This window comes from Lontra canadensis, unplaced genomic scaffold (genome assembly GCF_010015895.1).
Source record: "Lontra canadensis isolate GAN:19392208 unplaced genomic scaffold, GSC_riverotter_1.0 scaffold71, whole genome shotgun sequence".
NCBI classification, from domain to species: domain Eukaryota; kingdom Metazoa; phylum Chordata; class Mammalia; order Carnivora; family Mustelidae; genus Lontra; species Lontra canadensis.
The window spans coordinates 5617544-5630841 of record NW_022631065.1 but is presented as its reverse complement, the minus strand read 5'-3'; the positions used below and the strand labels follow the sequence as shown (position 1 = coordinate 5630841).

At 35.9% G+C, this 13298-nt stretch overlaps 1 protein-coding gene across 3 annotated transcripts in view; it reads left to right on the top strand.

The window, feature by feature from the left end:
* CTNNA2 (catenin alpha 2) overlaps positions 1-5892 on the top strand; it is a 1106640-nt gene extending 1100748 nt beyond the window's left edge. For 2 of the 3 annotated variants that reach the window (XM_032880681.1, XM_032880684.1), the window contains one exon: positions 4692-5892. In XM_032880681.1, the coding sequence (XP_032736572.1) occupies positions 4692-4979 (288 nt within the window). In that variant the 3' untranslated portion in view covers positions 4980-5892. Of the gene's footprint in view, positions 1-1917; positions 2035-4691 lie in introns of all 3 variants that reach the window. The other variant, XM_032880682.1, reaches the window with a different exon arrangement.
* The last annotated feature ends 7406 nt before the right edge of the window (positions 5893-13298 follow it).

Here is a 13298-nt window from a genome sequence, read left to right as displayed (position 1 = left end):
AGATGTGAGGAAACATCTGCTACCTTTTTAAAATAGTACTTTGATATTTAAAAAAAAATAGTGACAGAATTAGGAGAAGTCTGATTTCTGTGGTTAGGGACAGCAGACACCTATGAAATGAAATAGGGAGAATTAATTAGTCTAGCATAGTTTGATAGATAATGGGCTGTGGCTTCATCTGCCGTGCATGGCTCTGGGAAGTGGCATCAAGTAAGGGTTAGTCCATGGACACTGGAGTTAGGCTGCCTGGGTTTAAGTCTTGGCTTCATCATATACCTGCGATGTGATATTTAGCAAGCTGCAGAGCCCTTCTTTGTCCCAAGTGGACAGAATAGCATTACCTGTCTCAGGCATGGTTGTGAGATTGAATGAAAGAAAGGAAACTGGGGAGTTAATGCAGAGACTGACACATGGTAGCATTTGCTAAATGTAGGCTCTTTTTTTTTTTTTTTTTTTGAATTAAAAATTGGGGCACTTAGACTAGATCCAGGGACTGAATAGAATGTCTGGAAGGAATTAAAAGGCCCTTAAGCAGGAAAAGATCCAAGTTTCTTTCTACTCCCAGTTTAGTCAGTGCATATACAGGCTAGTTGGAGGAAGGGCAGAAATACAGTCTACTTTCTGGCTGTTAGAAAGCTAAGAACACCAGCCCTGATAAAAGCTTAGAGCACTAAAGTAGCCGAGCCCCACCTAAGGGCACAACCACTCATTATACCTGTGTGTAATGAATGTGCTTCAGAGAAGCCGAACAAGTACAAGAGAAATCTGCAGGGATCAGATTCTAGTCACTGCTCCCATAAGGGTGAATCCAAGCCAGAAAGGACTAAGAAGGGCTGTGCACTGGGTAGGAACACACCTGAGGCTAGGATATCTAGTTACAAAGAATTCAGGCTCTAAAGACAACACTAAGAGTCAGAGATGAGATGGTGGCTCTCATCAAACTCAGTCATGATACGTATACAATGGTACCAAGTTTAAGGACAGGCGTCGACCCAAACAGAATTAAACATTGAGATAGTTTCATTCTGAATGATAGGTAGTTACTGAAAAACAAGACCCCAGAGATTAAAGAGTGGTTCTGATGGTAGTCTTTGGAGAAAAACAGTACACATCCTGATCCCTACTTTTGCCCATTACTTCAGACGTATGTTCTGTTACCTTTCTAAGTTCAAGGATTTTTGGAGCCTAAACCATGCAATTTAATTAAAAGGACAAAGGCAATTCCTAAGCACCTCCTAAGTACTCAATTATTATTGGTTATTAGGACTTCGTTTGTACATATACATTTACATATCTTGTCTGAAATTGTCATAAATAGGTTTTCCTAAACCTGGTATGAAAAGATCTTCTTGCCATGTACCTTAGTCTTTTTAGTGTATTTTTTTTTAAGATTTTTATTTATTTATTTGACAGAGAGAGCACAAGCGGGGTGAGCAGGAGAAGCAGGCTTCACACTGAGCAGGGAGCCAATGTGGGGCTTCTGGGATTCTGACCTGACCCAAAAGCAGATGCTTAACCAACTGAACCACCCAGGCAACACAATGTATTTTCTTTAGGAGTGAATCTTTAACTAAACATCCCAGGCCTCTGTGCTATTTCAGACAAACATAAAGGAGATCCATTTTTAAATAAAAGAAATTCTGATTGTGGCAGCAATGATCTAAATCATTAAAATGGATCTAGAGGAATGGCAAAAGTTATTCTTTGGGAATTCAAGTTTTCAGAAAAAGTTAAATTTCTTTTAATTTTAGATTGGGCATATTGTCTAGCTGTATACTGGTTCAGGTTTAGTTGGCCAGGTTCCTTACCTGCTAGCTTTACACCTTGCCACAAATTCATATCTGCCTTACCAGGTACCTTGAATGAAATCATTGGCTTTATATTTCAGAGCTGTCTCACTTTCAACCAATGTATTAGGTTTATTCACAGGATTCCTGCATCAGGCTGGGAGAGCAAAGGGGTTCTGAAGAAGAGACAGGCTATCATATTTTTGCTGCAGAATTAGACACCATCTATCTGAAAATGGAATCTGTGGTAAAAGTTTCCAAATTACTTGTAATTCTTCTCCTTGGATCCACTTAATTCTCCCAAGATTTGCTTTCAGAGAATCATTTAATAATGCAATAAATGCATCTTGTCTTATTCTACTTCTACTAATTCTATTTCCCATAAGCAAATCCACAGAACTGTCCCTGATACCCTTCTCCCCTCTTTACCTATGATACACAACAGAATTAACTCACTTTGTGAATGAATATTTCTCATTTTTGAAACCTGACAGACTTACAGGGAACTGTCGATTGGCCAAGGGCTATGATATCTAGCTTCTAAAGAAAACATGACTGACCCCATCGTCCTAACATTTTCTTTCTCTGTAATTATTATACCTGGGGGTATAATAGAAAAGATGTAAAAGTGAAATTTAGCCAGATAACTGGCCCTGATGCTGCCAAACCCATGTATGATCAAAGTTCTGAAATCCTTAAATGAAATAAACCTTGAGATAGTCCTTGGGTTTCATTAATCCAGTGGTTCTCAATCTCTAGCATGCCATCAGCATCCCCTGGATTACAAATTTTTGATTCAGGAAGTTTGAGAGTAGCCGTAAGAAATTGCATTTCTAACAGGTTCCCAGGTGATACTGATACTGCTAGTTCATAGACTATGAGAATCACTATACTAATCCATGCTTGGCTTTTCTTCTATTAACATGAATAATCTAGAATTTGCTTTTCTGTAGCTAGATTTCAAAATTTGTGCTCTACCAATTAAACATTATGGGTTAAGCAGTTATTTTGGTATATGTGCACCTTGTACAGTGTAATAAAAGTGGTAAAGTAGTTACTCTATACATCTGGTTGATTTAATTCAGAAAACAGTTAATTATCTATTTGCTGAATTATGGCTCTAATCCACAAATCTGTTTGCTTCTCTGTTATTATGGAGTTAATGTAATACTGCCCTTCAATCTATTTTTTAAATAGTGAGGCCTCAATGCTATGATATTGCAAGGAATTCATATATAGAAAGCATCGTCCATTGTTTTCCCCAATGATCTGACTTTATGAGCTTTTCTGGAGGTGGGAGAACTGAGAACTCATTTGTCATAATTTTTTAAATTTAGCATCACATTTATTTATCTCTAATGAAGTATGTGTAACAGAGAACAGCCTGAACATCATCACAGAGACCTTAGATGTAATTTCTGATGTGCCCCATCACTGCTTGGGACACCCTTTGGTCACAAAAAATGGCAAGAAGTTAAAGTGAGGGCAAGCCACATCACATCGGGCAGCGGCAGTGTTTGGGGTACCTTAGTTTAAAAACTTTGCTAATATCCTTTCACCCGGAAGGTGTATATCTAACTCCCATTCATGAATGCAGCTAGAGTCCATCAATCTCAACAATGAGAAACATTCTTGGATTCCTTATTGAATTGCAATGTATTTAGTTCCTTAGCTGATATTATAAGAAGTTTGATGAATAATCAGACAATGCTCAAGCACCCAAGAGGCTAGAGTAATATTTGCAGTCAGCTGTTAAATCTTTCCTTTTACTAGGGTCACTTGTGGAATCCTGGCTGAAAGGTAGTCTGGGAAATGCAGTTTTGAACTTTCCAAGCATCTATAGTCCAGGAAGTGGAGCAGGTTGAAACAGATATTGAATGGTTTCATAAACAGTATACACCACAATGTCAAACTGGGTTAAAAGCGGGGGAAAAAAAAAAAAAGTGAACTAAAAACACCCCTGGCTTTAGAGTCTAAGGATGAGCTTCTAAACCTACTGTAAATTGTGACATGTTACAGTATTTTAGCTATCTTACCAGTATCCTACAGTATCCTACCAGTATCAGCATCCTACCACTAACAGTGGGGCAGTATGATACAGTCTTTAAGGATTTCATCCCTTAATCTATATAAAGCACCAGTTTTCTCATCATAAAATGCAGTGACAATAATAGCTACCTCCTGGGGTGCTTGTGAGTTAAATGGAGAAATACAAAGTTCTTAAAATAGTGTTTGCCACATAGTAAGAAATCAGTAGTTCATTAACATGTGGCTATGGGGGTCTCACTGAATGCTCTCTGATCTACGAGAGCCTGACATAATTCTTACTTTTTTAAGAAGTATATTTAAGACCTGAGAATAGTTAAATAGATATTCAAGTCCAATGAATACCTCAGTAAAAGGCAGTGCACTATAGGTGTGTTTCTCTGCTTAGCTGCCTGCATTCCTATCATACCTGAGCTCAGGATGGAGAAACTGTCTATATTTCCAGGAGTAGAGCTGTAAAATTGAGATATAACTCTGTACTTTTTTATTGTACAGTGCCTGCCAAATGGCTTTTAAGCATTGAGTTATTCTCAGCCTTACCAAACAGCCTAATGTAACAACATGAGATGTTCCACTTTGGAAAACTTGTGTTACATTGGAACCCTTACATGTTAAAAAGAGCTTGGTCTTTAAAAGTATTAGAGTTTTAGAAAGCTATGCCTTAGTGTATCTTCTTTTTTTTATTTTTACCTTGGGATTAAGGATAGAAGGGAGTGACTGCTATGTAACTCGTTCACATTATCATATAATAATTTTGTTCTTTTTTTGCACAACACTGAACTGTGAAGTTACACGACCATCTTGTGAATCCTGTGCCGTGACTAACCTAGGTGTATCTCTCTCCTCCTCCTGCTCTAGCTGGACAGTGCCACATCACTCATCCAGGCAGCTAAAAACCTGATGAATGCTGTTGTCCTCACGGTGAAAGCATCCTATGTGGCCTCAACCAAATACCAGAAGGTCTATGGAACAGCAGCTGTCAACTCACCGGTTGTGTCTTGGAAGATGAAGGCCCCAGAGAAGAAGCCCCTTGTGAAGAGAGAAAAGCCTGAAGAATTCCAGACACGAGTTAGACGAGGTTCCCAGAAGAAACACATTTCGCCTGTACAGGCTTTAAGTGAATTCAAAGCAATGGATTCATTCTAGGACGATAGGCTTTAATAAGAAAGCTTTTTTTTTTTCCTTTTCCTTTTCTTTTTAATTCCATTTTTGTATGCATACCTGCCGACTCGTATGCCTCTGGCATGGGGAAATTAAGAGAGCAGTGTCTGTTTGCATGTGAGATGAGATGTGATCAATACTACTGATTCATCAGTAGCTGGGGAGGGAACAGGGAATTCCTGTCTTGAGGTGGTACAGAACTGTCCTTTGCAACATTCTCATAAAATTGGGCAAAGAGTTCGCATCGCAATGTTTATGGGAGTGGGAGGGATGGGGAAATAAACGTAATTTTACAAAAGCAAACTCTAATGCATGCAAGAATCATTAGGTTGGCAGGTATCTTAACAAGTGAAAAATCTGGAAATGTAATGGTAGAACATAAAGCTTGTATTGCTTCTGTTTCAGTGCAAAAATGTAATAGCCAATACGCTGAAGTGTGTGGCCCACAAATTGAACAATTTAACTTTGAAGTCATATCCATGATATTAAGTGGATTTTTTACTAAGGAGAAAACTAACTCATCCAGTCAAAATGTTTCTTTTAATCTGTATTCTATTCTTTCTCTCGTAGTAGTGCCATTACTAGTGCTCGTATTTTCAATTTTTCCCCCTTTACTGAAAATAAACACTTATTTGAGACAATTATAATCCTTCTGGGGGCACTGGAAGCACAATATATGGTGATCCATATTTTACTTTAAAAACATTTGAACTATGATTTTGCTAGAAATAGGAGACCCAGTGGTGGAATAATAGAAGAATGGAAACTGATGATGTGTGAAGGTTTAGAGGCAAATACATAGGTGTAGCTCGGAGTGCTGGTATCTAATATGCCATTGTATCCACTAACTCAAAATAAACACATATAATCTGGAAATCTGACAAATGCTTCTTTTTTTTTTAATGTATACTTAGTAAAAGTTTTGAGCATCTTCTTGAAAACTGGTTAAAAATGCTTTTTGTTTTTAGAGATTGGGGATAAAATGGGTGGTATCGCCTGGTCATCTCTGGAGTCCAGAAATTGCTTTTGATTTATTTCATGTTTTTCCATTTGTTTTTATTCACTTTCAAATAATCTAAAATGATGAAGTCATGTGTTAGACTTATCTGGGCCATGTTCAACCCTGGGCTACACTTAAGAAAGATAATGTGTTCTCAAACTGAATAAAAAAATTCTAAGAAGGCTCATTAATTTCAAAATATTTTCTCTCCAAACTATGAAAAGAAGGCTCCTCTCCCATTACTTAGGAGGAGTGGGCTGTAGTCTTTCAGCTATGGCTTGAGGAGAAAAAGTCCCCAAATGTTCATCTGAGTGCTCAAAACTCCTATCATTTGACTTGTCCCTACAGGTTAGCATGTTACAGTATGTCTCCAGAAGACTTCTGGTAAAATAAGGTGTGTTTCTTAGCACTATGATAATGTATTGGGAGTCATAGACCCCAGGGCTATGTTAGTTTAGGTGAAAGGTCCCAAAGAGAAGAGATGTAGGAGTTGGAGAAAGAGAGCAGCTTAGTCAACATTATATTTAGATATGGTTTTATTCCTCATCTGGACTCAGAATGATCGATCAAAGAGAAGACTCCCCATGAATGTTGTGGATGATTTTCAATACTACTACACAACTGTTTTGATTACACTGTCCCCTCAGTTTGCACACACATTGAGAGAGGCATTCGCTGACCTTCATTCTTTCAGATATTTATGGAATGACTTCTTGGAGCCAGGTCCTAAGCTGAACATACCACCCAGTGAACTTATTGGCAGCCTTCCTTATTAACACTTGAGTATGGCATAATTCTCTGGGTTTGTGCATTATTCTATGATTTAATGGGCTGCAGGAATTAAGTAATCTTCAGACCAGCCAAGGAACTTATAAACACCTTGAGAAATCATAAAATATATTTAGCAGGGATCAGAGGAGCATATAGAGAATGCCTTTGACTTTGCTCTATAAATCTTAAATGCTTTAGTACATGCTTATGAACAACATTTATGTGTGTGTTTTCTGGAAATCAATCCTTGCTTTTTATCACTATCCACTATTGTTCTTGTGATCAAAGAAAGTAACTACTCAAAAAGAAATTAAATGAGACACTCTGCTGAGAGCACTACAACAATGAAAAGGCCTATTGTTTGTTTCCTATCCTTAAGAAACATAAGTCTAATTGAAATGATATAGACAGAAAAGAGATAAGTAAATATGCTGGAAAAGCTCAGTGTGCCAAATGAATGTGATAAAGTGATTACTATTCTGTAAGACTAAAGAAGTCAGAACACATTAAGGACTGAATTATTTGGGGGAGGATTAATAGAAGAGGTTGAATTTGGAAATGAGTAAATAAACAGTAAATATATCCTAAATGAGTGAAAGATACAAATTAATAAATTTGGTAAGGGGATGACTGGGGTGGGCATTCAAAGAAAAAGAATAGCATACTGCAAGGTCTGGCAACAAGTGCAGTTGCAGGGAACATGAGTGTCATGGTGGGGACTAATGGGAAATCAATGTGGAGATGAGGTATGAGGCTAAACTGTAGAGGGTCATGAAGGAGTGTGACCATTATCCAATAGGTAGTATGGAGATTTAAATGGGATGGTGATACAAAACAGTGCCTTCATAAGATATACCTGATAATACATGGGAATATAAAGGCTGAAAGGACTGAGGTTGGTTAGATGGGAAAAATGTGACAGAATTATAAGAAGGAACTGCAGTTACTTCTTGAATAACTAGATTTGAGGTAAGAGAATGATTAAAGTATGTAATTTATGCAGGAAGATTAAAGAGTCAGAAAACAGAATTATCTACAAAGGATAAACATAGGTTAGATAAAAAGCTGAATATATAGTATATTTGAGAAAATGTAGTTGGTAATTAATTCTAAGTAAATGGAGTTACTTGGGTTATTTTCTACAGAAGTAGTATTTGGGGATCCATGAAGATGTATGTTCCTAATGGGAGGAAATGAAATAAATCTCAATTTCCTTTGTGTCTCTGCTAAGATTGATGGTTCAAAAGACAAAATCTTTATATTCTCTAAGGACCTAAACTATCCAGGGAATCACAGATTATCTACAGATCTGTAGTTTCTTTTCATTAAATATTCAAGAATATGAAGTAAACTTTATTTTTAGAAGTCAACTTTTATAAACAATTGGGTTATGGTTTTAGCTCATGGAGAAATAGATATATAGGTATCATCATTATGGTCATCAATTTTTGACCATCAGTAATATGGCACCTTCCAGACACTTTAGGTATAAAGATCTACAAAATACTGTATATAGCTGAATCATCCAGCAAAATAAGCACTCAGAAATATTGTGACTTCATAAATTATAATTCCTAAATTTGCTGGTAATAGATTTTAGTCATTTGATTTTTATTGCTGTGTCATTACATATTAACCAAGTCAAAGGGGTTGGTACTTACTCTTCACCTAAAGATTTTTAAAGGTAATGAGGAAGTAAATTAACTACAGGAAGCTGTTAATAGTGGTATTTAGAAAAATAGTGCTGAGGAGTGCTATCAGCAACATGGTGGACTAGGATACTCCAGGCCCTTGTTCCCCCATGAAAATACAAAGTAAGTAACAATACACTGACTGCAGTATCTTTGTGGGAACCCTAGAAACCAGTTAAGGATTTGCAGCAACCAAGCAAATGTCTAAAGATGAAGTCACAATCAGTATGGAAAGAAATTTTGGGGTGTTATTGCTCACTCATGCCTTGCCTTTTCCTGGCACACCATGATCAGGGGGAAACTCTTCAGTTCTTGGTTCTTCCCATACAATGGAAGGGAAGGATTAGAACTTGTTTGAAGTGTTCTAGTCCATCTGGGTCTTCCTGAGGAACTAATTTCTGTTCTGCCTCACTTCCAGTTCAGGTGGAAATGGTGGCATAGTTTGGATATAAGGTTGAAGACCACTGAACGCAGTGGCAGTCACTACTGCATGTAAGAGCTGCAGGGAGGCTCCAGACCTGTGGGCTCCTGGAGGTGTGAGAGTATGCACAGAGGAATACACTAGAACATCTAAAATCTTGAAGCCTGTCATGTAGAGGGGAGGCTTGGGATGGGGTGTGGGGAATGAACACACACAATCCCAGGGAACAGGTATGCTTAGAAAGACTTGAGAAGACCACAAGCCTTCATACCATGTTGATTTCCTTCACAGAGCCAGTCAATAAAGGCGGGAAAAGGCCCTGGTTTGTTTTGTTTTGTTTTGTTTTTTGCTTTTCCAAATTACCATCTATATATTGTCTATTAGTGACTCACTTTAGATCTAAGCAAACCGACAGGTTGAAAGTAAAAAGATGGGGAAAAAAATCCATATAAAGAACAACCCAAAGACAGCAGGATGGCTATTCTAATATCAAACAAAATATGCATTAATTCAAAGCTGTTATTAGATACAAAGGGCACTACATGATAATTTAAATGTCAATGCACCAGAGAGATGTAATTACAAACATCTATGCAACAAACATCAAAACTCCTAAATATATAAGACAAGCATTGACTGGATTGAAGAAAAAGCTTCAGAATAATAAGCAACCTCATTCAAGAATGCATAGGACAGACAGGCAGATGATCTATAAGGAAATAGAAAACCTGAAGATCAACACTATAGACCACTTGGACCTAACAGACATTTGCAGAACATCCCACCCAACCAGAGAATACATGTTATTCTGAAGTACACATGAAACATTCTCCAGGATAGACCATATGTTTGGCAAATAAGTTTGAATCAATTTTAAAAGCCTGAAATTACAAAAGGAGCTTTTCTGATCACAATGGAATGAAACTAGAATAGGAGAAAGAATACAAAAAAATCCTCAAATACATGAAAATTAAACACAAACAACCAATTTGTCAAAGAAAAAATATCACAAAGGAAATTCAGAAATATCTTGAGATAATAAAATTAAATACCAAAACTTATGGAATGAAGTAAAGACAGTGCTAAAGTATAAATTTATAGTTGTAAATAATTTCAGTAAAATAAAGTCTTACATCAACAACCTAAATTAACATCTCAAGGAACTAGGGAGGAAAAACGCTAAATTCAAAGTTAATAGAAGAAAGGAAATAATAAAGATTAGGTCAGATATAAGGAGAAAAATGAAAACCAAGAGTCCTTTAAACCAAAAAAATCAAATTGACAAACTTTTAGCTAGGTTAACAAAAAAATAAAAAATTGAATCATAAATGAAAAGGGTCATCTCTATTGATTTTACAGAAATAAAAAGAATTATAAGGAAGTACTATGAATAGCTCTTCAACAACAAAATGTATAACCTCAATGAAATGGCTCAGATCATAGAAATACACAACCTAAAAATACTGAATCATGAAGAAAAGGAAAATGTGAACAGACCCATAATTAGTAAGGAGATTGAATCAATAATCAAAACTCTCCCAACAAAGTAAAGCTCAGGGTCAGATGGCTTCACTGGTGAACTCTAACAAACATTCTAAGATGTAAAACCAATCCTCTTCAAACTCTTACCAAAAATTTAAAAGGAGGGAACACTTTTATACTCCTTCTATGAGGCCAGAATTGTTCTGATACCAAAGCCACATCCCTGATGAATGTTGATGCCAAAATCATCAAATGAGGAAAAGGAATTCAACAGCATATTAAAAGGGTTACATAACATAACCAAGTGGAATTTATTCTAGGTGTGCAAGGATGTTTTAACATACAAAGATAATGACTGTGATATGTTATGTGATATGTTAACAATGAAGGGGGAAAAATCAATTATCGTAGTTGATGGAAAAACAGTTGACAAAATCAATAATTTTTCATAATAAAAACAATAAAAGATCAGGAATAGAAGAAAATTGCCTCAAAATATTAAACAGCTGGTGTAAAAATCCTGTAGCTAACATCTTACCGATGATAAAAGTCTGAAAGCTTCTTCTCTAAGATCAGGAAAAATGACAAGGATGTCCATTTTAATCCATTCTTTTAAACATATTATTTGAGGTCTTAGCCAGAGAAATTAGGCAAGAAAAATAAAAAGCATCCAAATTAGAAATGAAGTAAAATTACCTGTGTTTGCAAGTGACATTCTTACATGTAGAAAACCCTAAATACTACAAATCTTTTGCAACTATTAAACAAATTTAGCAGAGTTGCATACTACAAAATCAACACACAAAATTTAGTTGCTTTTGTAGATACTAACAAAGAACAATTCAAAAAAGGAAAATTTAAAAAATTCCATTTACAATAAGATCAAAAAGAATAAAATATTCATTAATAAATTTAACTAAGGAGACAAAAGACTTGTACAGAGAAAACTACACATCACTGAAAGTAATTGAAGAGTACATAAATAAGTGGAAAGACACCCAATGTTCATGGCCTTAGAGGACTTAATGTTGTTAAGGACATATAGGACTTAATGTTGTTACTACCCAAGGTGATCTACAGACACAATGCAATTCCTATCAAAATCCCAACAAGCTTCTTTTTGCAGAAAGAGAAAGACCCTCCCTAAAATTTATATAGAATATCAAAGAACCCTTAAGTAGCCAAAACATTCCTGAAAAGAACAAAGTCGGGGGGCGCCTGGGTGGCTCAGTGGGTTAAGCCGCTGCCTTCGGCTCAGGTCATGATCTCAGAGTCCTGGGATCGAGCCCCGCATCGGGCTCTCTGCTCAGCAGGGAGCCTGCTTCCTCCTCTCTCTCTGCCTGCCTCTCTGCCTGCTTGTGATCTCTCTATCAAATAAATAAATAAAATCTTTAAAAAAAAAAAAAAGAAGAAGAAAAGAACAAAGTCGGGGGCTTCACATTCCCTGATTGTGAAAGTTATTACAAAGCTATAGCAATAAAAATAGTGTCATACTGGCATAAAGACAGACACATGAACCAAAGGAATAGAGAGCTCATATATAAACCCTCACACATATGGTCAAATGATTTCTGAAAAGAGTGCCAAGACTATTAAGTGGGGGGAAGATAGTTTTTTCCAACAAATGGTGCTGGAAAAAAAATGGATATTCCTATGAAAAGAATGAAGTGGGAGCTTTATCATACACCTTATACAAAAACTAACTCAAAATGGATTGATGATCTTAACATAAAACCTAAACTATAAAATCTTGCAAGAAAGCATAAGGGAAAATCTTCATGACATTAGATTTTGCAATGACTTTGCAAATCTGACACCAAGAGCACAGGAAACAAAACATAAATTGGACATCAAACTTAAAAAAAAAAAAAAAAAACCCTCCCCAAAACTATGTGCATTGAAAGACACAAACAAAAGGGCAACCCACATAATGGGAGAAAATATTTGCAAATTATGTATCTAATTAATAATCTGATGAGTATTGGGTGTTATATTTAACTGATGAATCACTGAACACTACATCGAAAACTAATGATGTACTATATGTTCGCTAATTGAATTTAAATTAAAAAATAGACTATATAAAAATCTTTCAATTCAACATGAAAAATCAATCAACCTGATTAAAGAATGGGCAAAAAACATGAATAAACATTTATTCAAAGATGTGATACAATGGCCAATAAACAGGAAAACAAAATTCAAAAAAATGTGCATGTGGGGGGAATAAAAATTTAGTGCTTATAGAATGACTTCAAACTTAAGTAGCTATCAATTTAAATGGACTTCTATATACATAAGATGTTATACATGAACCTAATGATATCACAAATTTAAAAAAAAGCTATAATTGGTACAAAAAAAATAAAGACAAAGAATATAAGCATAACACTAAAGAAAGCCATTAAATCACAAAGGAAGAAAGCAAGAGAAGCAAAAAGGATCGGAAAACTACAAAACCAAATATAAAACAAGTAACCAAATGGTAATAAATACATACCTATCAATAATCACTTTAAATGTAAATGAACTAAATGGTCCAATCAAAAGACATAGGGTGACTGAATGGATAACAAAGCAAGTACCATCTTTATGGTGCCTACAAGAGACTCACTTCAGATCTAAAAACACATGCCACCTGAAAGTGAAGGGATAGGAAAACAATTACCATGCAATTGGAAGAGGGAAGAAAGCTGGGGTAGCAATACTTATATCAGATAAATGGACTTTAAAACAAAGATTGTAACAAGAGATAAGGACATTACATAATGACGATCCAACAAAAGAATATAACAATTGTAAATATCTATGCACCCAGCATAGAAGCACTGTAATACATAAAGCAAGCATTGACAGACATAAAGGAGAAAATTAAGAGTAATACCATAATATTAAGGGACTTTAACATCCCGTTTAAATGAAGGGATAGATCATTCAGG